The sequence below is a fragment of the Macaca mulatta genome, chromosome 9 (genome assembly GCF_049350105.2).
Source record: "Macaca mulatta isolate MMU2019108-1 chromosome 9, T2T-MMU8v2.0, whole genome shotgun sequence".
In the NCBI taxonomy this organism is placed as follows: Eukaryota; Metazoa; Chordata; class Mammalia; order Primates; family Cercopithecidae; genus Macaca; species Macaca mulatta.
Window position 1 is genome coordinate 131,852,036 of NC_133414.1, and position 27,425 is coordinate 131,879,460.

Consider the following 27,425-nt stretch of genomic DNA (forward strand, 5'->3'; position numbering starts at 1 on the left):
GTTTTACATGTGACCTGCCCCTTTCGGGGCAGGAACCTGTGTCTGCCTCCCTCCACTGCCCAGGCTGTTTGGGCCGAGAGGTGCCTGCAGGCCCACTTGGAGCTGCCCTTACCCCTGCTGGCCTCCTTCCCATGCTCATCAGCACCCAAAGTCCAGCAGAGGCTGAGGCGGCAGGGGGCTGGTGTGTCAGCACTCTCTGAGCCTGTGCACACCCGACCCGGTCCTGACGGTGCCTGGGCTTGGCCACAATTCGCTCTGCACCAGAGCAGGTGCTGGGAGCAGGGAGTGGGAGCAGGCACTTCTGAGCCTGCGGGGGATGAGGGGTCTTCCCGGGTCCCTGAGAGTGCAGGAATGCCCAGGTCTGGAGCCTCTGCTGGCTGCAACTGTGCCAGGAGCATGGAGCTCCCACCCGGCCAACTTGGTAGGGGGCAGCACTCCCGCTTGTTCTCTGCCCTGCTGGCTCCTTGGAGGGTGCAGCCCTGGCTGCGCCTCCCCCGATGCAATCAGACAGGCTGCGGCTGCCATCAATAATGCTTATTTATAGTGCTGAAGTTTGTTATGTATGCAAACAAACGCCCTGAAATGTAGCTGAAGAAGTTATCTCTGGGTGGTGGGATAGGTGATGTTTTTTTTCTTTGATTTTATAGTACATGTTATTTAAAAATCACTGTCTTACTGATTAGTTCCATGTATAATTTCTGAAGGAGACACTGTAACAGAATGGTTTAGAGCAGGGGCTAAAAGGCAGACCTGGTTTTTGGTAGCAGCCTTGATCCGATCCATGGTATGACCTGACCATGTTTTACTTTTCTCAGCATTTGTCTCCTCATCTGTAAAGTGGGACTTCTTAAACTTAACTCAGAGTTGTCAAGATTAGAAATGATAATGCATTATAACAGCCTTAAAAAATAAATTTCTTCTTTTGCTTTAATTCTTGCAATAAAAACAGTATTGCACTGTCGCCTGGGCTGGAGTGCTGTGGCGTGATCTTGGATCACTGCAACCTCTACCTCCTGGGTTCAAGCCATTCTCCTGCCTCAGCCTCCTGAGTAGCTGGGACTACAGGCGCATGCCACCATGCCTGGCTAATTTTTGTAGAGATGAGGTTTCACCATGTGGGCTGGCTGGTCTCAAACTCCTGACCTCAGGCTATCCACCCTCCTCAGCCTCCCAAAGTGCTGGGATTACAGGCGTGAGCCATCGCATCCAGCCAAAGACAAGTCAGCTTTTTTTGCCTTCCGTTGAATGTATCATAACAAAGACATTCAAGATACAATAGTCAAAACTCAAATGAATTTGTGGGGCTAAACTATTAAGTGTATAATTACTTTGTGAGTTACAGATTAAGTGTAAGTTTCACTAAAATAAACTGCAAATGATAATAATGAAAATGTAATTTTAATTTTCTGCCAAGACACATATCGTTTTCATTCTTGCTAATCTTCACCTGTTGAACTACCAGAAATTTTACATTTATTACCATGTATATAACCTTTTGCAGTCTGGGTCACACAAGAGAATCAACCCTGTCCTTAGGCATCTGTTGCATGTAATGAATTTGCTTCTCTCTTGTGTGTCTAGAATGGAACCAGCTTGTGTCATCTAATTTCTCATATGGAAGAAGTGAGAAAACTGTCACCCAAATCACTGTTCTGTGGTTTAGATGAGGAACACTGATTGAGATGCCTGGCACATAGAAGGCACTCAAACAGAAACAGTTCCTATTGTATTCGTCCTGGAAGTCATATAAAAGAGCAGTTGCTTTCCGGATTTCTTTGTTTGGTATAAGCATCTTTGGGAAAAGGTATTTTCCAGAGTGTGATCCAGTAAGTGGACAGCTCTGTGGCAATTTCTTAGGCCCTGTCTTTGGATCCGGAACTGGCTCTGTGCTGTAGGACCACAAGCAGCTCCTCCATTTGCCTTCTTGTAGTGTAATGGCCCCGTTCCTCCACTGTAGGGCGCCAAGGTACTGCTTCCTATCTGGGAAGATTTTCTGATTGTTACTGCTCTCCCCTTAACTATCAGAAGCCTTACTGTATCTGAAGCCTTATTCAGGCCTCACATTTAATACTTTGTCACAAACTGCTTTATGGTAATGTATTCCATTTGGATATTCATACTACTTTTTTGGGACATTGATTTTTTTTAATATGCTGCTAAAGATATTGTTTTAATATATTTTCTGGTGAATGTTTTCTCATCACTGCTTCCTATTTCCTTTTAGCTACTGATCTACTTCTTGCCTGGAATCCCATTTGTTTGGGGTTGGTAGAAGGTGTTATTGGAAAAATTCAACTTCATTCAGGTATGTTTCTGTAAACTCTTTAAACTTGTCAGATTTATTGTAGCATTTTTTGGTGTTTTCCTCTTTGAGGATACATGAGATTCTCTTACAGCTTTGATTCCTTTGTCTTAATTTTGGGTCTGCTCAAAGTGGGTGTATTTCCATATAAGTTTAATGAAATAAAAAAGAAAACTTTAGAAAAAAGGTGACATAATATTACACTTCTTCCTGTTACAAAACTTACTGAACACCTGCTGTGTGTCAGGAATCATGCTTGTTGGTAGAACACAATAATGAGCAAAGACCGCCCTGTTTCTACCCTCATGGAGCTTACAGTTTAGGAGGAAAGACAGGTATCAAAGAGTAGTAACGGAAATAAACGTATGATTATTTGATAATTGTGGAAGGTGCTATGAAGGAAAGATACAGCAAATGCATCGATCTCAGAGGAGAGTAGTAGGAATAAAGCTGGAGAGGCAAGCAGGTGGCAGACCATGACTGATTGGCTTTATGTCAGCTGTCTGTTCCTGATGCAGTCAGCTCTGCCAGAGGAGTATGGGTCTCTTAGCACACAGTGTGGTCCTGTCAGAGATCCCTGTCCAAGACAGGCAGATTGATGGGAGGTCCAGGTCACTCACCAGGCCCTCACTTGGAATGACAGGCACCTGTGTCCTGAGCTTAAAGGGAATTTTGTTGGTGGGAAAGTATAACAGGTATTATATAGGCAGGTCCCAAAAAGCTAATGGAAAGAGGCCAAATGAAATTTTATTTTTTCTTTTTTGGTGCCTTGCCCTTCAGGGAGCTTTTTAAAATTAGAGGTGGGTTCTTGCTATGTTGCCCAGACTGGTCTCAAACTCCTGGCCTCCAGTGATCCTCCTGCCATGGGCTCCCAACGTCCTGGGATTACAGGCATGAGCCACCATGCCTGGCCTAAATGAAATATTTTAAGCACTACATTTAAATAAATATTTTTCCTTTGGTATCAATTTTGATGAGTTATGAATTATAGGAGGCTTTGCCATTATTTCTGTGTGATTGCGAGTATATATCTCTATAGTGTGTCCTTTTTATTTAAAAATAGTATTAAGCATTTGGGAGCTAGATTGATTTTTGTGTATCAGAAATAAGCACATATATCTGGAACAAGCTAATTTTCCTTTGCTAGATTCTTTGGTTGTTTTTAAATATGAGCCGGGCACAGTGACTCACACCTATAATCCCAGAACTTTGGGAGGCCGAGGCAGGCGGGTCATCCGAGGTCGGGAGTTCAAGACCGACCTGACCAACATGGAGAAACCCTGTCTCTACTAAAAGTACCAAAATTATGTGGGCGTGGCGACGCATGCCTGTAATCCCAGCTACTCGGGAGGCTGAGGCTGGAGAATCGCTTGAACCTGGGAGATGGTGGTTGCAGTAAGCCGAGATTGCGCCATTGCACTCCAGCCTGGGCAACAAGAGCGAAACTCCATCTCAAAAAAAAATAAGTAAATAAAAGAAAGGAAATATGACCAATGTGTTTGGAGCCATCTCTGTGCCTTTTCCCAAATGTTTCCTATTTCCTTCCCCTTAAAGGAACCTGCTATTTTGAATTTTGTATTTACTTGGTTTTCATTTTTCCTTTTATTATATATGTATTCCCACAGATGTTGCTAAGGGTTGTATTTTGGGGATTTTATATAAGTGATATTAAGTTGTTTTTGTTCTTTCACTTATTTTTATTTATATTTTTGAGATTTATTCATGCATGAAACTGTAGTTCCTTATTTTCACTATTTATGAATATATCATGATTTGTTCTTTTTCCTCTCACTGGGTAATTGAGTTGTTTCTTTTTTTGTTTTGCTATTAGAACTAATACTGCTATGAGCATTGTTGTATATTCTGTATTTGGTAGGTTTTTTTAAAAAAATTCTTTCAACACAGAGAAGAAAAGCATTTAGTCATTGTGTAACCATGTAACCAAGTATTTTAATAACACTCTCCTACCTGTCCACATTTACATACATATATTTTTAATTCATTTACATGCTGACAGGATAATTTCACATCTGGGTGTTCTGAGCTAAAATTCATTTTCTGTTATTTAAATGACACGTTTGAGTTATTTTTCCTCATTTTCAGTCACATCTTAGCACAGTGAATAAATCACTGCAATCAGTTAGGAGACCTGAAGACAAGCTGTATTTATTTAACTTTGAGATACAGGAGAAGCTGCCTAACATCTATTTCATGTATCTCTTGTTATGTAACAAGCCAGTCCCAGAAGTTAATGGCTTAAAACAACAACAGTCTATAATTTCTCATGATTCTATGGGTTGACAGAGCAGCTCTGCTCTTCTCTGTTGTGTTGGCTGGGGTCATTCACGTAGCAACATTCACCGGGAGTTTGCCTGGGTGGCCTTAGTTCTCCTTCACCTGGCCCCTCTCTCCATGTCTCTCGTCTCACAGAGCCTCTCCTTGAGTCCTCCTCTCTCTCCTGGGTAACCTGGATGTCCTTTCAGGGTAGTGACTGGGTGCTGAGAAGACAGCTACCAGTGCTCAAGGGCCTGTATGTCTTAAGTTGTTACACAAGGTAAAAGAAACTGCTCTCTTCATTTTCACAGGATATTGTGAGTCCCAAATGAGCTAACTATCGTACCTGCAAGTGCTTAGTAAATTGTAAATCACTATTTTATCAAGGCTCTTTGGTTGCAAATACAAACCTATCAGCTTATGCAAAAACACACACTTTTTTATGAAGAACCCAAGGGACCGAAAACAAGACAGAAACGGATGTTGTACAGGATCCAGGATTACTTTATTGGGGCAACTGGTCTCTGACAACTGCCTCTCCTCCTATGTCTCTTTTATTCTCTCTTTTTGACTTTCTCTGTTTGTATGATGTAGGACAAAATTTCTGCCTTCAAAATGACACCCCTAGCCTCAAACCAACTGACAACTGATAGTCCCTGTAATGACTGGAAACTGACCAGCAATCAAAAAAGATTGAGTAGTGAGTCCACATTAGACTTCTAGGTAAGAGGCTTATTTGCCCATCTTGAGCCATGGGACTCCTGGCCGGGGTCACGTAGGTCGGACGTGCTCCAGAGTCCCAGTCCTCTAGGTGGAAGTCAGAGCAGGAGGGTTTGGACTTGGCAGACAGCTCAGAAGCTGTCTCCTACAACTGATGTGCAAATGTAAGTTAGTTGATGGCTGATGAGTTTGTGATACAGTCAAAGTATGGTCAATAGGAAGCGGTGAAGGTATGGCCATCTGTGGTCAGCCCCCTTTATATGTACTGCTCCTCCTTTCCGTTCTTTGGTCCCAGAATAGGTGGTTGATAGGCAGTGAGAATACCTGTGATGTAGGATATTTTGAAAGAGGGAGAGGTGGAGAGTAGAGTGAACTGGAGAAAGTATAAAAAAGGAAAAAAGGGCAGGGAAATTCTCTTAATTTTTCATTCTCCTAATCCTTGGACCTTTTTTTTTTCCTTCTTCTTGTCACATCACTTGAAAGGTTTGGCTCTTAAGAAAGCGAGTGGGGAGGCAGCACAGGGAACTCTTTGCTGGGCCCCTGCTGCTTTTCCCTCCCTCCCAGCCCTCTCCATGTCACTCCACCCCAGCCCCTTGCCTGTGAGCAACCATCTTACTTACTCTCCTTATCTGTCCTCAGGGATGCCTCCTCCTCTCCTCTCCCTGCCCCCCATTAAAGCTCTTGCCCTGGGTCAGATTGGCTAGAAGGGAGGTATGTGCCTGCTGTGTGTGAGAAAGAATCGAGAAAATTACTCGAGGGGCATTTTCCCTGGGAACATCTTATCTTTGGAGGATAGGGGTTGAGGGGAATAAAATGTCTGTACTGAAACTCTCTCCTGTTTCCCTCCTACTTATTCTCCACATATTAATGCACAAATTTTTCTTCTTGCCTAGGGAGATGGGAACATAAATTTATTTGAACAGATGTCATTGACAGTCTTAAAGTGGCGTGGGTGAGCCATGCCGCTGTTCCTGACTGTCACTGAACTCTGAGCTCTGTGGAATGAAGCAAGTGCTCGTGACTTAGGAACTGTATTAGTTTGCTGCCATAGCAAAGTGCCACCAGCTGGGTGACTTAAACAATGGAATCGTATTTTCTCACAATTCTGGAACACAAGTCTGAAATCAAGGTGTTGGCTGTGTTGGTTCCTCCCGAGGCCTCTGTCCTGATCTTGTACATGGCCACTGTCCCCTTGTGTCTTCATGTGGTCTTCCCTCTGTAACTGTGTGTCTGTCTAAATTTCCTCATCTTGTAATGACACCAGTCATTTTGGATTAAGGCCCACTCAAACTCATTTTAACCTAATTACCCCTTTGAAGACCCTGTCTCTAAATATAATCACATTCTGAGGTCCTAGGAGTTAGGACTTCAGCATATGAATTTTAAGGGGACACAGTTTAGCCCATAACAGGAACATAATATCCACCAAAATGCTTCATTACAAAAGCATGTCAAAAAGAATTCCTTCTGGTCTGGTGTTGCTGTTTCCTGCTGCTTGACCTTATTTCAGTGTGATAGGCCAGTCCTTGAATATCATTGACTAGGAACCCACTCCAGATGTGGACTAATTCTGCAAGATCACACAATTGCCTTGAGTCAGGTGACCTCATCTAAGCCTCAGTTACCGTCTATAAGACAAAGCTGATTATAGTTCCTTGATACAGTTATTGCTAAGATTTAATAAAACTCACATAAAGTGAGTTCTTGGTAATAATATGCATTCAGCCAGACGTGGTGGCTCATGTCACGTGTAATTTCAGCACTTTGGGAGGCTGAGGTAGGCAGATCACAAGGTCAGGAGATCGAGGCTAGCCTGACCAACATGGTGAAACCCCGTATCTGCTACAAATACAAAAATTAGCCGGGTGTGATGGCACACACTTGGAATCCCAGCTACTCGGGAGGCTGAGGCTGGAGAATCGCTTGAACCCAGGAGGCAGAGGTTGCAGTGAGCCGGGATTGCGCCACTACACTCCAGTCTGGGTGACAGAGTGGGACTCTGTCTCAAGAAGAACAAAACAAAAAGACAAAACAAACCATTCAATATATGCTGATTACTATTTTTTTTTCCTCTTAAAGATCCTTATGGGTATCAGATATTCTACTCAAGAACCACTTACATTGTGGCTATACAATTTTGAACAAATTTTAAACATGGACTATTTTTCTAATGTTAATTTTTGCTGAAACTGTAATAAGAACAAGTCACAGGCCGGATGTGGTGACTCAGCCTGTAATCCTGGCACTTTGGGAGCCCAAGGCAGGTGGATCGCTTGGGGTCAGGAGTTCGAGACCAGCCTGGCCAACATGGTGAAACCCTGTCTCAACCCCGCCTGTAATCCCAGTTACCCGGGAGGTTGAGGCAGGAGAATCGTTTGAACCCAGGAGATGGATGTTGCAGTGAGCCAAGATCGTACCACTGCACTCCAGCCTGGGCTAGAGAGCAAGACTCTCTCTTAAAAAAAAAAAAAAACAGAAAAACAAGAAACAACAAACAAAACAGAACAAGTCACTAAAAGATTACACGTGAAAATGTATAAAAAGTAATGTTTTGGTAATAACAGATTAGTAGCATTAGTGAAAGTTATTTTGTAATCCACATGTTTCTTTTAAAAATTATGATGGAAGAATTTCAAACTATTTTTGTTTGTGTTATCCTTTGTTGACAATTGCCTGCCCTTTTAGTAAGCTCTGCCAAAAAAAAGGTTCTGTGTACCCTAATGCCTAGAAAATATCTATTTAGAACCATTAGCCTGTTTTTCGGTTGCAAGACCTCTTCCTCAGACATTTGCAGGCAGGTGGACTTCAGCCAGGGTGTAATGTAGTCTGTCTTCCGACAACTCAAACATGTCTGACTTTGGTTTGACCAGTTGAGATTTATTTATTTATTTTATTTATTTATTTTTGAGACGGAGTCTCACTCTGTCGCCCAGGCTGGAGTGCGGTGGCGCGATCTCGGCTTACTGCAACCTCAGCCCCCCGGGTTCAAGCGATTCTCCTGCCTCAGCCTCCTGAGTAGCTGGGATTATAGGCACGTGTCACCATGCCTGGCTTATTTTTGTATTTTTAGTGGAGAGGGCGTTTCCGCATGTTGGCCAGACTGGTCTTGAACTCCTGACCTCAGGTGATCGACTTGCCTCGGCCTTCCAAAGTGCTGGGATTACAGGCATGAGCCATTGCACCCGGCCGAGATTTTCTAATATGAGGAACAGAAAGTAGGAGGGATGTGTAATGTATCAAATAGGTGAAAGAAAAGTGTGGATCTGTGAAAAATCAACATTAAAAAACTTCATTGTAGTATCCAGGAGGAAATAAAAATGGTAGTCAAGGCCGGGCGCGCAGTGGCTCACACCTGTAATCCTAGCACTTTGGGGGGCCGAGGCAGGCAGGTCACTTGAGGTCAGGAATTTGAGACCAGCCTGACCACACAGTGAAACCCCATCTCTACTAAAAATACGAAAATTAGCCGGGCACGGTGCCATGTGCCTGTAATCCCAGCCACTCGGGAGGCTGAGGCATGAGAATTGCTTGAACCTGGGAGGTGGATGCTGCAGTGAGCTGAGATCTCGCCACTGCACTCCAGCCTGGGTGACAGAGTGAGACTTCATCTCAAAAAAAAAAAAAGAATGGTAGTCAATTTCATATGACAATTGTAATTACATATTAATTTTTTCTTTTTCTTTTTTGTCTGTCTTCTCATGGAAATAAACTCCAAGAAGACAGCAGTTGGGGCCATGTCTGTTCTGCTTACCTGCTGTGTCTCTCTGTGCTGGCCCACTGCAGGGCAATTCAGAAATATTCAGCGAGTACTTATGGATTTAACAAGTATCTACGGAGTACCTACTGTGCCCCATGGCCTGTACTCAGTGCTGGGGCTGCAGGTCGAAGCTTTTAGAAACCTAGACTCAGAATCTGAGTGATAGATGTTAATTACCAGTCACACAGTTTTACCATTACAAACGTAATCATCTGAAGACAAGTGTGGGGTGCTGTGGTGTGTATGACAGAAGAGCCCAACTGGATGGAGCTGGGGCTTTTGGATGGAAAGCATCTCATATGGGTGGAGCTGGTGCTCCTGGTTGGAAGGCATCTCATATGCGTGGAGCTGGTGCTCCTGGTTGGAAGGCATCTCATATGCGTGGAACTGGTGCTCCTGGTTGGAAGGCATCTCATGGGTGGAGCTGGTGCTCCTGGTTGGAAGGCATCTCATGGGTGGAGCTGGTGCTCCTGGTTGGAAGGCATCTCATATGGGTGGAGCTGGGGTTCCAAGATGGAAAGCATCTCATATGGACAGGGCCAGGGGTGGGAGGGGAGGCACTGAGAGGAGAGGTGGTTCTTGGCAGAGTATGCAGCTGTGCAAAAGGCCCACATGATTGATGTGTTTCTTCTCTTCATTTTCTATGTAATGTCTGGGTATAGTCATATCTTCACACAGATATCCAGGCAAAGACTGCTTTAGGCTGGAGATTTAAAATAGATCACAAAAGCTCTTCAAGTTAAAATGTATTTTCAAGATTAAGAAGAGGATAAGCTCAATTAGGGTAAGAAGTAAAGATAAAAAGCAAAAAGATTCATTAGTAAAGGAATATATCCCACGATATATTCAGGACTAGATGAAGAGAAAATTGTCAGGAGTCTTGATTAATGTGGCAATAGAGACTCTTTGTTTAGTAATTAACTGAATTACTACTGATAGTACTGAACAATCCTAGACAAAAATTCACTCAAGTAGATCTCATTCATTAAAATAGTACTCGCCATCTGCTGTTCTTTCACTTTTGAAGTGGTGACGATCTCTCAATCATTAAGATGGTAAAGTGTATTATGCATATTATTTTAATACTGATTTTAGTCTTCTGCTGTCTATGGAGACTTTGCTATGGCACTAGTGACATGGAATTTTTATATATTTTAGTGGTGAATGAATGGAGTGTCACTAGCATTGTTTTAGTGCATGCCCTAAACGCCGTTGGAAACCTCACTCCTTAAGGACGTTGGAGAGAAACAAGAGGGTCTGACAGCGTCCCTGCAGAGCTTTCATCCTCTGCTGGAGGCCTGGGTCGTGGCACACAGCGTTTAGTTATTGCTTCTGTTGAGATGTGAGTTTGCCTGTGTGCAGCTCTATGTGGGAGAAGCAGGTTGTTTTACTGTCTACTGACAACTCACATAATTAAAAACATGTAGGTGTTGTAATGCTGGTTACCTGACTCTATACATGTATTGAAATCATGGACTCGTTTCCTTACAATGGATGACATTTATAATATGTAAATTATATATAAATATATCTTGAGGTACAATTTATATCTTGTAACATAATATTTCTATCAAAATATAAGTGATCTAAAATATAAATCAAATGTAGTCTTTTTTGGCTGCATGCAGTGGCTTACGCCTGTAACCCCAGCACTGTGGGAGGCTGAGGCACGTGGATCACCTGAGGTTGGGAGTTTGAGACCAGCCTGACCAACATTACTAGCCTCCCTAGTAGCTCGTAATCCAAGCTACTTGGGAGGCTGAGACAGGAGAATCCCTTGAACCCGGGAGGCAGAGGTTGCAGTGAGCCGAGATCATGCCATTGCACTCCAGCCTGGGCGACAAGAGCGAAACTCCATCTCAAAAACAAAACAAAACCAAATACAGTCTTTTTTGTTTTGTTTTTGTTTTCGAGACAGAGTCTCACTCTGTTACCCAGGCTGGAGTGCATGATCCAGTGGCATGATCATGGTTCACTGCAGCCTTGACCTAACTGGGCTCCAATGATCCTCCCATCTGTCTCTCAAGTAGCTGGGAATGCAGGCACATGCCACTGTGCCCAGATAATTTTTGTATTTTTTAATAGCGACAGGGTTTTGCCATGTTGCTCAGGCTGGTCTTGAACTCCTGGGCTCAAGCAATCTGCCTGCCTTGGCCTTTCAAAGTGCTGGGATTACAGGCATGAGCACTGTGCCCAGCCTCAGATACAGTCATTTAATATTCATTTTCTCAGAAGGATCTCAGAGTTACTGACTTTCAGAGGTAAGATTTACTTTTTTTTTTTTTTTTGAAACAGAGTCTTGCTCTTGTAGCCCAGGCTGGAGTGCAGTGGCACAATCTTGGCTCACTGCAACCTCTGCCTCCTTGGTTCAAGCGATTCTCGTGCCTCACCCTAAGGTGGCTAATTTTTGTATTTTTAGTAGAAACAGGGTTTCATCATGTTGGCCAGGCTGGTCTCGAACTCCTTGCCTCAAGTGATCTGCCTGCTTCGGCCTCCCAAAGTCCTGGGATTACAGGCCTGAGGCACCACGCCTGGCCTAGAAGTAAGATTTTCATCGGCCGCCAGATTCCTGGTTAACCCTTAGAAGATTCTTTTTTTTTTTTTTTTTTTTTTTTTTTGAGACGGAGTCTGGCTCTGTCACCCAGGCTGGAGTGCGGTGGCCGGATCTCAGCTCACTGCAAGCTCCGCCTCCCGGGTTCACGCCATTCTCCTGCCTCAGCCTCCCGAGTAGCTGGGACTACAGGCGCCCGCCACCTCGCCCGGCTAGTTTTTTGTATTTTTTAGTAGAGACGGGGTTTCACCGTGTTAGCCAGGATGGGTTTCACCGTGTTAGCCAGGATGGTCTCGATCTTCTGACCTCGTGATCCGCCCGTCTCGGCCTCCCAAAGTGCTGGGATTACAGGCGTGAGCCACCGCACCCGGCCGAAGATTCTTTAACTGTAATTTAGCTGACCCATTCTCTTAACAGACTTGAGTCTTAGACGCAGGCAGCTAAGTGGTGTGAGAGGATTACATTCTCCGGTATCTTCTCATTCATCTTGTTTTTGCTTCTCTCCTGTTCCTTTTCCTTTCCTCTCAGGTACCTAGATGCTGAGTGCTTCATCCTTCTCTCTTTGCTCCTCTCAGCTTGTCCCTACATTTTGTGCTTCAGAATTTCCCACCTCCCTTGTTCCTAGTCTTGAGCCCGTCTCCTTGGTGTGGATGGTTCCACCTCCATGGTAGAAGTGATGCTTGAACAAGTCACATGAATGTGACCCACAGTTCTGAGCTCCCCAGAGCGTAGTTACACAAGTACGCTTCTTGTTCTTGAGCATATCTCTAAGTGGCATGGCAGACTTTTATATTTTCAGGCAGAGAGATACTTGAGAAGCAGGCCGGCGTGCCTCATGTGCTATTCCACTGTCATTCCTTTTTCTAGTTATAAACCCATTTGTTTTTTTGTTTTTTTGTTTTTTTGAGACGGAGTCTCGCTCTGTAGCCCAGGCTGGAGTGCAGTGGTGGGATCTCAGCTCACTGCAAGCTCCGCCTCCCGGGTTCACGCCATTCTCCTGCCTCACCCTCCTGAGTAGCTGGGACTACAGGCGCCCGCCACCACGCTCAGCTGATTTTTTGTATTTTTAGTAGAGACGGGGTTTCATTGTGTTAGCCAGGATGGTCTCAATATCCTGACCTCGTGATCCGCCTGCCTCAGCCTCCCAAAGTGCTGGGATTACAGGCGTGAGCCACCACGCCCGGCCCATTTGTTGTTATACTCCAGTTTTCCTCAGTGATTTCAATAGCAGCGTTGTTAAAGGTTTGGTTTTTAGCCTCAGAAAGAGGGAAGGAAAGCTGGGTACAGTGGCGTGTGCCTGTAGTCCCAGCTACTTGGGAGGCTGAGGGTAAGAGGACTGCTTGAGGCCAGGAGCTCGAGGCTGCTGTGTGCTATGATCATGCCTGCGAATAGCCATGCGCTCCAGCCTGGGCAATCTAGTGAGACCCCATCTCTTAAAAAATAAAACTAAGAGGCTGGGCGCGGTGGCTCATGCCTGTAATCCCTTCTCTTTGGGAGGCTGAGGCAGGCAGATCACGAGGTCAGGAGATCGAGACCATCCTGGCTAACACGGTGAAACCCTGTCTCTACTAAAAATACAAAAAAAAAAAAAAAAAAAAAAATTAGCTGGGTGTGGTGGCTGGCACCTGTAGTCCCAGTTACTTGGGAGGCTGAGGCAGGAGAATGGCATGAACCCAGGAGGTGGAGCTTGCAGTGAGCCAAGATTACACCACTGCACTCCAGCCTGGGCAATAAGCAAGACTCCGTCTCAAAAAAAATAAATAAATAAAAATAAGAAAAGAAGGATTATTAAGGTAAAAATGACAGCGTGGGCCACCTATACAGGTGCTTTCTGTATTTATTTCCTTCTTTGTATTACTTTTTGGACTTTTTATCTTACTGAACATTTAAAAGTAATTCCATTCAAATTATTGTCAAGGCTAATTGTGTTTAAGAAAGGAGATTCTCGACAAATATGTTGAGTTCTCGCTTACTTAGGCTTGGCCGGTAACAACAATTGACAGCAAAAAATGAAGGTTATTTAATTGACTTGGATAGCAGGTTTGTTACAACCTGTGGGCCTGATTCCCTTTGTGTACGGACCAATCACCTCCAACCTTGAAGCATTTTTATGTCACTTTTCAAAGCATTAATTTATCTTTATGATGATTAACTCGCATCATGAGTAAAAATCCTGATTGTCTTTAGTATGCTGGAGTTTAATGGGTAGGAAAGTATTAAAGGTTTCAATAAACATACAGGAAAACATTTTAGTATTTTAGGGGGATAAGCTGTAGTTATCTGGAAAATACATTTTTATATAGAAGATCATTTTGCCTAACAGTACTTAATACGTTAGGCTTTTCTAGTTTTCTAAGACTTTTCTATTTCTTATAGATACAAGAGTTTATATTTTTTATAGAGTATAATAGATTATTTCAAGATTATTTCATTTTATGGAAGATTTATTTAGGGATTTAACTACAGTCTTAAGCTTTACAGGCTAAGCAGAATATACATCTAATTGCACCATTTGGTACTTTTGAAATAGAGCGTATTAAAAATGTCTCTTGCTCTAGATGCTCTCCCTGTGAGTCATTGTCAGTTTTCTATAAACCTAGACTTAGGAAACTTTAGTAAGGAACAGAACAACCAGTCAGGAAACATGGAATAGCTGCTATGTTTAGAAGATGAACAAATTAATAGTTAGCTCTTTAGTCACTGAGAGCATTAGAAGCCTAATGTGATGTACTTTTAGCTATTAGGTACCTGACGTTGAACAAGCCAGCACTGGCGTGGTGGTGGCATTACTTGTTCCATTTACTTGATGTATGTTGTTCCCTGAAATATAACCAGGGATATATGGTGCTCTACTTCCACTAGGGGGGATGAAACATTTCTCTTAATGTAGTTTTTTTTTTTTTTTTTTAAAGACATGGCTTTAAATATAAAACAGAAAAACTCACTAAACGTACTGTGAATTCATATTTTTAGTTGAAATTTAAATTCATGCATAAGTGTGCATAAAACCTACTTTATAGACTCACGTTCTATTCACTTGAAAGTGCTAAATAGGCAGTTAATAACTTATGTAGCAGGTATCAATGAAGTAGGTTTTATGTACACTTAGGACTCAATTTACATTCCTACCAAAGATTTGTAAATAAAATTGGAGCATAATTGGAGCATAATATGCCTTGGGATAAACTACCAAGATATTTTCCTAATTATTTCTCTTAGCATGTTAATATTATAGTTCAGTTGTCTCTTGGTATGAGGGGGAGGGATTGGTTCCAGGACTACCCACATATACCAAAATCCATGCATGCTCAAGTCCCGAAGTTGGCTCCGTCGAACTTCCATATATGAAAAGTTGACTCTGTTTATGTGGGTTTCTCATTCCACGAATGCTGTCTTCAATCTGCATTTGATTGGAAAAAATCTCCATGTAGGTGGACCCTTGCAGTTCAAACTTGTGTTATTCAAGGGTCAACTGTGTGTAATACTTGTCTCTTTGTCTGTTCTGGCTGCTATAACAGAATGTCATGGACTAGGTGGCTTATAAACAACAGAAATGTATTTCTGATGGCTCTGGAGGCTGGGCAGCCTAAAATCAAAGCCCCAGCAGATTTGATGTCTGGTGAGGGGCTGCCTTTTATTCATGGATGGCCTCTTCTCACTGAGTCCTCACATGGCAGGAGGCGTGAGGGAGCTCTCCTGGGTCTCATTTATAAGGGTACTAATCCCATTTGTGATGGTGGAGCCCTAATAACCTCATCATCTACCAAAAGCCCCACCTCCAAATACCATAACATGGGGGATTAGGATTTCAACATAGTCACGGTCCTCCCTATCTGTAGGTTCCACATCTGCAGATCAAAAATATTCAGGAAAAAAAACCCAATAAAAATAATATAACAACTATTTAAACAGCATTTATATTGTATTAGGTATTATAAGTAATCTAGAGATGATTTAAAGTATACAGGAGGATGTGCGCAGATATATGGAAGTATTGATGGATAAGGGACTTGAACATTTGAGGATTTTGGTATCTATAGGGGGTTCTAGAACCAATCTCCTGCAGATACTGAGGGGTGACTGTATGAATTTGGGGGGACATAAAGATTTAGCTTATAACATTCTGCCCTGTCCCCCCAAAAGTATGCTCTTCTCATATACAAAATACATTCATTATAATCCCAACATTCCCAAACTCTTAACTCATTCCAGCATCAACTCTTAAAGTAAAAAATCCAAAGTCTCGTTTAAATATCATCTAACTCAGATGTGGGTGACGCTCAGGGTATGATTCATTCTGAGGCAAATTGCTCTTCAGCTGCAAACCTGTGAAACCAAACAAGTTATGTACTTAGAAAATACAATGGTAGGACATACTTGGGCTAGATATTTCCATTTTCAAAAGAGAAATAGGAAAGAAGAAAGGGGCAGTGGAGCCCTTGTAAGTCCAAACTATACGGCAAACTCCTTGAGATCTTAAGGCTCGAGAATAATCTTCACTGAGTCCTTGTTCTGCACTCCAGGCCCACTGTGGTAGAGGTTCTACCTTCCAGACCTGCTGAGGTGGGGGGCCTGCCTCCACAGCTCTACCCAGGAAGGGTTGTGCCCCTAGGGCCCTGCTGGTTGTTCCTATCCCCATGTCGTCTGGCAGAGACCATCTTGCCTGTTGAATAAGGCAGTCCCCGCCTACCCCTTTTGAAACCAAGGAAGCAGCCCTGATGATCTCTTAATCACCTTTGGACTTGTTCTGCCCTTGTCTTGAAGAATAGTGCACATTCTCTGCCAAAAAGCTCTGTGGTTCTGGCCTGTAAAACCCAGGAAGACCGACAGCCATCCTTCATTCCTTCCCAGTTCATTCCCTTTCATCTCACACTGGCTGTTCTCCTGCTGAAGTGGCTTATCAAGTCCATGGTTCACACCCATATTGCTCTCCTTATCAGAGGGACTTGGGCACACCTGTAGTGTTTTCCCCTGAGCAGGCCTTTTTTAAAACTTCTGTAGTCTGGGTAGAACTTTTCAAATCTTTAAGTTCTACTTCATTTTTGCTTAGCAATTCTGTCTTTAAGTCATAGCTCTCTTTTCGCATTTTACTATAATCAGGCAGGAGGAGGCAAACTGCACCTTTGACATTTTGCTTAGAAATTGCTTCAGGTAAATATCCAATTGCACTCTTAAGTCCTCCCTTCCACAAAATACTAGAACATGCACACACTTCAACCAAGTTCTTTGCCACTTTATAACAAGGATCATCTCCATATTGTCCAGTAACACATTCCTTATTTTAATCTGAGACTTCATCAGAATGCTCTTTACTGTTCATGTTTTCTACTGACATTCTGCTCAGGATTACTTAGGAATTCTCTGAGAAGATTGAGGCTTTTTCTACAGCTCATCTCTCTTCTTTCTGAGTCCTCACCAGCATCACCTTTAAAGGTTCATGCAGGGCAGTGTAGGCTTTTTCTAATAGTATGCACCTCCAAACTCTTCCAGCCTCTACCCATTACCCAGTTCCAAAGCTGCTTCCACATCTTTAGATGTTTGTTATAGCAGCACCCCTGCTGTTTGGTACCAAAATCTTTATTAGGGCTTTCCAGAACCAATAGTGTATATATGCGCACATGCATGCACACACTCATGTGCGCGCACACACACACAGAGTTGACCCTTGGACGACACAAGTTTAAACTCTGTGGGTTCATGTATAATGTATTTTCTTTTGCCTCTGCAATGCCTGAGACCTCAAGACCAACCCCTTCTCTTCCTTCCTCTTCCTCAGCCTACTCAACATGAAGATAAGGATGAAGATCTTTGTAATGATCCACTTCCACTTAATGAGTAGTAAATACATTTTCTCTTCTTTATGGTTTTCTTTCTTTCTTTCTTTTTTTTTGAGACTGAGTTTCGTTCTTGTTGCCCAGGCTGGAATGCAATAGGGCGACCTCAGCTCACTGCAACCTCCGCCTCCCAGGTTCAAGCAATGCTCCTACCTCAGCCTCCCAAGTAGCTGGGATTGCAGGCATGTACCACCATGCCTGGCTAATTTTTTGTAGAGATGGAGTTTCACCTTGTTGGCCAGGTTGGTCTTGAACTCCTGACCTCAGCTGATCCGCCTGTCTTGGCCTTGCAAAGTGCTGTGATTACAGGTGTGAACCACCAAACCTGGCCCCTTGTGGTTTTTTTTAATAGCATTTTCTTTTCTCTAGCTTACTTTATTCATATGTTCATTTTTTTTTGAGACAGAGTTTCCCTCTTGTCGCCCAGGCTATAGTACAGTGGCACGATCTCAGCTCACTGCAACCTCTGCCTCCTGGGTTCAGGTGATTCTCCTGCCTCAGCCTCCCAAGTAGCTGGGATTACAGGTGCCTGCCACCATGCCCAGCTAATCTTTTGTATTTTTCATAGAGATGGGGTTTCACCATGTTGGCCAGGCTGGTCTCGAACCCCTGACCTCAGGTGATCCACTTGCCTGGGCTTCCCAAAGTGCTGGGATTACAAGTGTGAGCCACCGTGCCCAGCCTAGCTTACTTTATTGTAAGAATACAGTATATAATATAGCATACAAAGTATGTGTTAATCAACTATTTATGTTAGGCTTCTGATCAGTAGTAGACTTTTCATAGTTAAGTTTTGGGGTGTCAAAAGCTGTATGTGGATTTTGTTTTTGTTTTTGAGACAGGATCTTGCTCTGTTGCCTAGGCTGAAGTGAAATGGAGCGATCTCAGCTCACTACGGCCTCAACTGCCTAGGTTCCAGCAATTCTCACGCTTCAGTCTCTCGAGTAGCTGGGACTACAGGTGCATGCCATGGTACCTGGCTAATTTTTGTATTTTTTTTGTAGAGATGGGGTTTTGCTATGTTGCCCAGTCTGGTTTCAAACTCCTGAGCTCAGGTGATCCACCTGTCTTGGCCTCCCAAAGTGCTGGGATTATGGGTGTGAGCCACCATGCCTGGCCGAAAGTTGTATGTGCATGGGGAGTCAGCATCCCTAACTCCTGCATTGTTCAGGGGTAAACTGTGTGTGTGTGTGTGTATAGAGAGATTTAACATCTATACAGAGATTATTATATACAGAGATTTGTTATTTAGGGATAATTATTATAAGGGATTGGCTCATGTGATTATGGAGGCTGCCATCTGCAATCTGGAGAACCAGGAAAGCTGGTGGTATAGTTCTAGTCCAAACCCAAATAACTGAGAACCAGGGGAGTCAATGATGTAAGTCTCAGTTGGAATCCAAGGGCCTGACGACCAGGAGCACTGATGTCTGCAGGCAGGAGATGATGATGTCCCAGCTCAGAGAGCAAGGTAGCCCATCCTCTGCCTTTTTGTTCTATTCTGGCACTAAGTGGATCAGGTGATGCCCATCTGTATTGGTGAGGGCAGTCTTTATTCAGTTTACCAATTCAAACGCAAATCTCTTCTGGAAATACCCTCACACGCAAACCCAGAAATAATGTTTTACCAGCAATCTGGGCGTCCCTTCCCAGTCAAGTTGACCCACAAAATTAACCATCACAGGGTCATTTACAGATATTTCCTACACTTTAAAAATGAGATCAAGAAAACTAGTCAGAGGTTCTGTTTCTGACAGCAGTAGTATTTGATGAGATAATGGCCAAGAATTTTCTAAAACCAACTATAAATACAAGCCACAGATTCAAGAAGTACTTTGAATCCAAGGGGAAAAACATAAAACCACACTCAGTTACTTCATAGTAAAACTGATGAAATGTAAAGACAAAGAGGATATCCTAAAAGTAGCCAAAGAAAAAAATACACATTAAATTCAAAGGCATAAGCATTGATAGAAACAATGGAAGCCAGAAGATAATGGAATGATGTCATCAAAGGGCCTGTCCAGAATTTTATACCTTCAGAAATTAAGAAAAATAAAGACATTTTGAGACAAACAAAAACTGGGAGAATTTGTCACCAGGAGTCTCTGCATTAAAAGAAATACTAGAGAGGACTGGGCGCAGTGGCTCATACCTATAATCCCAGGAGTTTGGGAGGCCAAGGCGGGCGGATCACCTGAGGTCAGGAGTTCAAGACCAGCCTGGTCCAACATGGTAATACCCTGTCTGTACTGAAAATATGAAAATTAGCCAGGCATGGTGGTGGGCGCCTGCAATCCCAGCTACTCGGGAGACTGAGGCAGGAGAATCGCTTGGATCTGGGAAGCAGAGGTTGCAGTGAGCCAAGATTGTGCCACTGTACTCCAGCCTGGGCAACAGAGCGAGACTCTGTCCCACCCCCCACCCCCAAAAACAAAAATAGAGAGATGTTCAGGCAAAAGGAAAATGATTCCAGATGGGAGCATGGAGGGGTAGGAAGAAATGAAGATCAATGGAAAGGGGAAATAGTAAATTTAAGTGAATTTGTCATCATATATGGGGCTTAACTTTAAATGTAGAATTAAAATACACAACAATAATAGTAACAGTGGGGAGTTAAAAGGAGTTGGTATCTAAGTCCTTTCACTGTCCAGCAGCTGGAAAAAGTACGAATTTACATTAGGCTTTTGTAAATTAGGGTTCGTGTTATCCCCTACAGTGTAACCACTAACAGAATAATATTGTAAAAAGCTCATAAAGGGGAAAAGCAGAATCATAATGATTTAAAAACTTAATCTAAAAGAAGGCAAGAAAAGGTATGTATGGAACAAATGGGACAAATAGTAAGATGATAGTTTGATTCCTAAATATGACAGTCATTACATAACAAATGAGTAGACTTAATGCTTCTATTAAAAACCAAAGATATTTATACTAGAAAAACAATAAAATCCATCTACATGCTTGCTTTCAAGACAAATGCCTTGGATATATGAATACAGAAAGTAAAAGCATAGAAACTGCGAACATTAGCCTAACAAAAACTGGTGTCACTGTGCTAATATCAAAGTAGAATTTAAGGCAAGAAGTAGAGAGAGAGAATCATTTCAAAAATAACAAAATTTTCAAGTCACCCGAAGGGTAGAACAGTTTGAAATTTGTATGCACCTAAGCATAACCTTAAAACCAGCTCGCTCTCTCGCGCTCTCTCTCTCTCTCTCTCTCTCTCTCTCTCTCTCTCTATATATATATATATATATATAAAGCAGTGAGTAATTTGGCTTACGTTTTTTAGTTTAGACTGTCAATTTGAAATGACAGAGGAACGTGAGTATTCCTGTTGGCAATGGGACAGAGAAGAAAGGAAAGGTGATCAGACTTTTCCCCTTTTCAGATTATTTTTTTCCTTCTTTACCAACATGTCTCCATCCTCTGATGTATCCAGTGCGAATACAGACTCTTCTGTGACGCTTTGAGCATAATCTGCAGAAGCTCTTCAAGAAATCCTTGTATTTGAATATTATGCTACAAAAGACTTTGGAGTATATAGTATGCACCTCTGTCTTTGGGTTAGTATTTGTTGATGGGTCAATATAATTATAAATTCTTGTCAAGTGTGGTAGCACACACCTATAGTCCTAGCTACCAGAGGGCTAAGGTGGGAGGATCACTTGGGCCCAGGAGTTCTGGGCTGGGGTGAGCTATGCTGATTGGGTGTCTGCACTAAGTTTGGCATCAAACACGGCAGCCTCTTGGGAGAGGAGATGACCGGGTTGCCTAAGGAGGAGTGAACTGGCCCAGATCAGAAACGGAGCAGGTCAGAATTCCCATGCTGTGATCAGTAGTGGGGTCAAGCCTGTGAATAACCATTGCTCTCCAGCCTGGCCAATATAATGAGAATCCTGTCTCTTAAAAGGGAGAGAAAGAAAATAAAAAAATTATGAATTCTCCTGTGCTAGCTCCTCAAGTCATAATCGCACAACCATGTGAGTGTTCAGGCTGATGGGTGCTCTCTGACCATTTCCCAGCTTCTCTGTGACTGTTCCAGTGGACCTAGGAAAGGTAATCTTGGCCTCAGGAATGTAGTGTGCAGTGTTAGAGCATACTAAAGGAAGTAAACACCTGAGACTCATTAGTAAATGCACCTTCTCTTCCTTTTTGCCTTTGTTCCTCACATGAATGTTTATAGAGATAAATTGCAAAGTGTTTAAAAGAGCAGTGAAAATAGAGCCTACAAAATAAATTATGGTTGTATGCTGTGAACATAAGTCATTTTAAGTTCTCAAGTAAAATTAAAAGGACTAGTGCCAAAGTAACTGGTTACTTTCCATTTCTCCTGTTTTCCTTATGTGAGAGAACTAAGAAAGCAGGGTTTGGATTAGGTTTAAAGCATTTCCATGGAGTGGGGAATAGTGGTCAAAGAGAACTTCAGATTTATATGTAGTGTTTGAACTTTCAAAAAATGGGATATATTCATATATTCCCTATATAATGTTAATAAAAATAAAAATGCTGGACATGCATTGGTGGATTAAATGTATATCTTTTCTGTATGTCAGTAGGATGGTTAGCCATGTCTAGAAATATGTAGTTGCAGTACCCCTTAGAGGTAAGGTCATGAGTAGGGAGTCAGTTAATTTAAAAATTTTTATTTATATTTATTTACTTTTTGAGGCAGTGTCTCACTATGCTACCAGGCTCCAGTGATGCTCCTGCCCCAGCCTCCTGAGTAGCTGGGACTACAGGCACACACCACTGGATCTGGCAATGATGTTTAATTTTTTGTGTCAACTTCACTGGGAAGGGATGCCCAGAAAGCTGGTACAAAATGATTTCTGGTCATGTGTGTGCGGGTGTTTCCAGAAGAGACTTGGGTTTGAGTTGGTGGACTGAGTAAAGAAGACCCATCCTCACCAGTGGAGGTGAGCATCATCCCATCTGTTGAGGGCCGGAACAGAACCAAAAAGGAAGTATGGATTCACTGTGTTTGAGCCTGGGCATCCATCTTCTCCTGCTCTTGGACATCAGAGCTCCCGGATCTCAAGCTTTCGGACTCAGATTGGGACTTAAACTCTCAGCCTCCCAGTTCTCGGCCCTTCAGACTTGGACTGCGACTTTGACCGTTGACTCCTCTGGACTTGGACTGAATAACACCACAGGCTTTTCTGGTTCTCCAGCTTGCGGATGGCAGATTGTTGGGACTTTTCGGCTTCTATAGTCATGTGAGCAATTCCAATAATAAATCTCCTCTTATTTATATATCCTTTTGGTTCTGTTTCTCCAGAGAACCATAATGCAGGAGAAAAAATTTTTTTTGTAAAGTGGTATGAAAATCTTTATCCTACAATTGCTCATCTCCTTTTGAGTGAGTCACTTTCTAAGTCAAGCAATTGAATGTTTTCCAGGAGTATTGTTTTAGCTTGCCCTCCTGGTCATGCTTTTCAAGATAATCACTTCCTAATCAGTTTTTGTTATCTTGCTGGGGAAGTCAGGTTTCCTAGTCTCTTTTTTTCCTGGAAGAGGCAAGGTTACAATTTAGTAACCTTGTAACAAAAATGTAATATGTTTAAAAAGTTGGAAAAAAAATCTTTATGCTGTCAGGCCTTGCCAGATTCTATTTTTTTTTTTTATTCCTTGTTATACTGTGTATATCCGAATCTCAAAATGGCACTTTAATTGAACCAAATTTCTTTTCCTGGTGGATGACAAATAAATACATAGCCTACTTTGGTGCTTTTAAAAATTTTATTGTAAAATGATGCCTGATGGATAATAGAATTACCAAACAGTAGTGATGCTGTACCTTTACATTTGTCTTGTTTTAATTCTAAGTATAAAAAGTAGAGATCATTTAACCCTCCGAAGTAGCTGGAATTACAGGTGTGAGCCACCACGCCTGGCGTTACCGTAATTCTGCCTGGGAAGACAAATAGTCTCAATTTCTTTTCTAAATTTTTACTAGATATTTTTACACATGTAGTGTTTCAAGTGAAATTTAAAATAGATTTAAATTTCCCATCTGGGCTCAGTGGCTCACGCCTGTAATCCCAGCACTTTGGGAGGCCAAGGTGGGTGGATCACAAGGTCAAGAGATCGAGACCATCCTGGCTACATGATGAAGCCCCATCTCTACTAAAAATACAAAAATTAGCTGGGCGTGGTGGTGGGCGCCTGTAGTCCCAGCTGCTCGGAAGGCTGAGGCAGGAGAATTGCTTGAACTCGGGAGGTGGAAGTTGCAGTGAGCCGAGATCGCACCAGTGCACTCTAGCCTGGATGACAGAGTGAGACTCCGTCTCCAAAAAAAAAATTCCCATTAGAATTTTGATTGAAATTGCATTAAATTTCTATATTAATTTGAGAGATACCAACAAGCTTGAAATACTGAACCTGTGCATCTAGGCGCATGGTGCTTTCACGTATTTATTTTCTGTATGCTCTAAATGAAAGTTCTGTGGTGCTTTTCGTATAGATATTAGACCTTTCTTTAGTTCGTTCGTTCGTTTTGCTTTTCTCTTTTCTTTTCTTTTCTTTTCTTTTCTTTCGAGACTGGGTCTGGCTATTTTGTCCAGGCCGGTCTTGAACCCCTGGGCCCAAGCCATCCCTCTGCCTTGGCCTCCCAAAGTGCTGGGAGTACCACTTCCAACCTAGACATTTCTTAATTGGAATTAGTCCCAGAAACCTTATTGCTCCTGTTGCTAATGTTCTGACACCTTTTTTCTATTATATATGAAAGTGGCCTATATTAATGCTTTTGTGTATGTATATATTTATATGTGGCCACATCAGTGGACTCCCATCTGTTAATATATTATTGATTTCCCAAGGTCTGAAAAACTTTGCTAAATATATAATATTCCATTTCTTTACAATATGTATAGTTAGTTTTTAACCTTTTATATTACATCTAGAGTTCATGCTTTTTCCACGAGGCTGAGGTTTAGCAAATGAAAAATATACAGCACATAGTAAAGCTCGATGTTAGTTTTTTTCCTCACTGTTTCAGTCTTACATATAGATCAAAAATAAAAAAACTAAACGAAGTAAAATTTGTAAGGAAATAGATATCTACACGTTATAATCTAAGTTATCTACCTTAATTTCTCTCTTCTTTGGAAAATGGCATGATAAGTGGTTGGAATTTTTCTTCACTCACATTCTCTTTAGGTTTCCTTAGGGGGAAAAATCAGTCAAAGAAAAATTTTATATATTTGATTATGCTAGAATCTAAAATTTTTTTTGCCATTTATTTCTGGAAGAAACTGGATTGTCAAATATAATTTTCTTTCTTTCTTTCTTTCTTTCTTTCTTTCTTTCTTTCTTTCTTTCTTTCTTTCTTTCTTTCTTTCTTTCTTTTTCTCTCTTTCTCTCTTTCTCTCTCTCTCTCTCTGTCTCTTTCTATCTTTCTCTCTCTCTCTCTCTCTCTCTCTCTCTCTCTCGTCTCTCTTTCCTTTCCCTTTCTCTTTCCTTCTGTGTCTCTCATTCTTGTTGCCCAGGCTGGACTGCAGTGATGCGATCATGGCTTACTGCAGCCTTGACCTCCCTGGTTCAGGTGATCCTTCCACTCTCAGCCTCCTGAGTAGCTGGAACTACAGGGTTGCTCCATCATGCCTGGCTAATTTTTAATTTTTTTTTTGTAGAGACAGAGTTTCCCCATGTTGCCCAGGCTGGTCTCCTGGACTGAAGCAATCTTCCTGCCTTGGCCTCCCAAAGTGCTGGGATTACAAGCGTGGGCCGCCGTGCCCAGCCTCAAATAGAATAGAACTCAGATTTTTAACCCAAAGCCCATGGGGTTTCCTTTTTACTTTCTAGATTTGGAATTCTTTAAAATTAAAAGACAGGTACAGAGTCATTGGGAAAAAAAATTTGGACGTCATAGAAGACTGAGTCATGCATTGATAACTGCTAGGTCTAGGTGGTGGGTGGATTTGGTTTGATTATATTGCTCTCTCTACTTTTATGTATGAAGATGTCTAAAAGGGAAGTTTTAAAAAAATCCTATCGGCCAGTTGCAAGCCTGGGGCACATTATTTGAATGTTTTTTAGTTTTTCGACTATAGGTTGGAAATGGAATCTATTAGCAGGGTGTAGTGGTAATAAAAATAGACACCAGGCTGAGCACGGTGGCTCACGCCTATAATCCCAGCTCTTTGGGAGGCTGAGGCAGGCAGATCACAAGGTCAGGAGATCGAGACCATCCTGGCTAACATGGTGAAACCCCGTCTCTACTAAAAAATACAAACAATTAGCTGGGTGTGGTGGCGGGCGCCTATAGTCCCAGCTACTCGGGGAGGCTGAGGCAGGAGAATGGCGTGAACCCTGGAGGCGGAGCTTGCAGTGAGCCGAGATCGCGCCACTGCACTCCACACTGGGAGAGAGAGTGACACTCCGTCTCAAAAAAAAAAAAAAGATAGACATAAATTGCCTTGTGATACTTATAGTAGATGTTCACTAAACATTTTAGGAATAACATCATGAATTATACAAATTGTTAATCCTCATAGCCATTCTCTGAAGTAGGCAGTTTTATCCCAGTTTTCATATGAGAAAACAGAATCGGAGCAGCTAAGGATTATGCTTTGAAGTGTACAAGAGGTAAATGATGGAGCTAAAACTTAGTCCAAGTTCTGACCTCAAAGTCTAGGACATTTGAAGCCTCCTTGAAAAAGGAAGGCTACTATTGAGAAGGCTTTGTTTCTGTTACATTATATTTTCTCAGATTTAATCTTCATCATAACTGCAAGGCATATTGAGTATCTGTAACCTTTTAAAAAGCACGTAGATTTTTCACATTTTTGTATATGAGTAGTTAATGCTAAAAAATGTATATTTTATTTTAAAATGTATTTGAATGTGTAAGTTGAGTTTAAGTATTGGCAATACAAGTGTTTTTGTGGGAAAAAAGATGCCTCTTGGTTTTCCAAGTGAGTTTGTATGTGAAATAAAACCTGTGTTTGAAAGTTAAAAATTTTATATTTTTGGCACTATACCATTGGATGGTTTATTGGAAAGATACTATATTTGATAATGTACATTGTGGTTTTGTTATTGAATTTATTAAAATCATAATTTGTAATGTTGATGTGAAATGAATCCAGAGCAAATCAGGGCAAGAAGATGTAAACTAGGAAGGGCCTTCGTGTGTGTGTGTGTGTGTGTGTGTGTGTGTGTGTGTGTGAGAGAGAGAGAGAGGTCTTTGAGTCATAAAGATTTATTATTTATTTATTTTTTTAGAGACATGGTCTTGCTCTGTCATTCAGGCTGGAGTACAGTGATGCCGTCACAGCTCACTGCAGCCTTGAACTCCTGGACTCAAATGATCCTCACCCCTCAGCCTCCTGAGTAGTTGAGACTGCAGGCATGTACCACCATGCCCAGATAACTTTTGTATCTTTTGCAGAGATGGGGTTTTGCTGTGTTACCCAGGCTGGTTTGAAACTTCTGAACTCAAGCGATCCACTCACCTCAGCTTCCCAGAATGCTGGGATTACAGGCATGAGCCACTGCACCTGGCCTTGGCTAATTTTTAAAAACAATTTTTATAGGGCTGGAGTCTTACTATGCTGGCCAGGCTGTTTTTGAACCCCTGGCTTTGAGTAATCCTCCCTCCTCAGCCTCCCAAAGTGCTGGGATTACAGGGATGACCCACCATGCCTGGCCCAACTGTAAATTGTTCACTATAGGATAGAAATGGCCGGGCGCAGTGGCTCACGCCTGTAATCCCGGCACTTTGGGAGGCCGAGTCGGGTGGATCACAGGGTCAGGCGTTTGAAACCAGCCTGGCCAATAGGGTGAAACCCCGTCTCTACTAAAAAACAAAAAAAACTACAAAAAACCAAAAAAAAACCCTACAAAAATTAGCCAGGTGTGGTGGCGGGCGCCCGTAGTCCCAGCTACCCAAGAGGCTGAGGCGGGAGAATTGCTTAAACCCGGGAGGTGGAGGTTGCAGTGAGCCGAGATTGTACCACTGCACTCCAGCCTCGCAACAGC

General features: G+C 42.3%; 1 protein-coding gene across 5 annotated transcripts in view; it reads left to right on the forward strand.

Moving 5' to 3' along the window:
- INPP5F (inositol polyphosphate-5-phosphatase F) overlaps positions 1–27,425 on the forward strand; it is a 102,332-nt gene that overhangs the window by 24,057 nt on the left and 50,850 nt on the right. For 4 of the 5 annotated variants that reach the window (XM_077947636.1, XM_001099262.5, XM_077947640.1 and 1 more), the window contains one exon: positions 2,225–2,305. Coding sequence is in view for 1 of the 5 variants with exons in the window: in XM_001099262.5 (XP_001099262.4) it covers positions 2,225–2,305 (81 nt within the window). In the remaining 4 variants the exon portion in view is untranslated. Of the gene's footprint in view, positions 1–2,224; positions 2,306–20,883; positions 21,008–27,425 lie in introns of all 5 variants that reach the window. The other variant, XM_028826924.2, reaches the window with a different exon arrangement.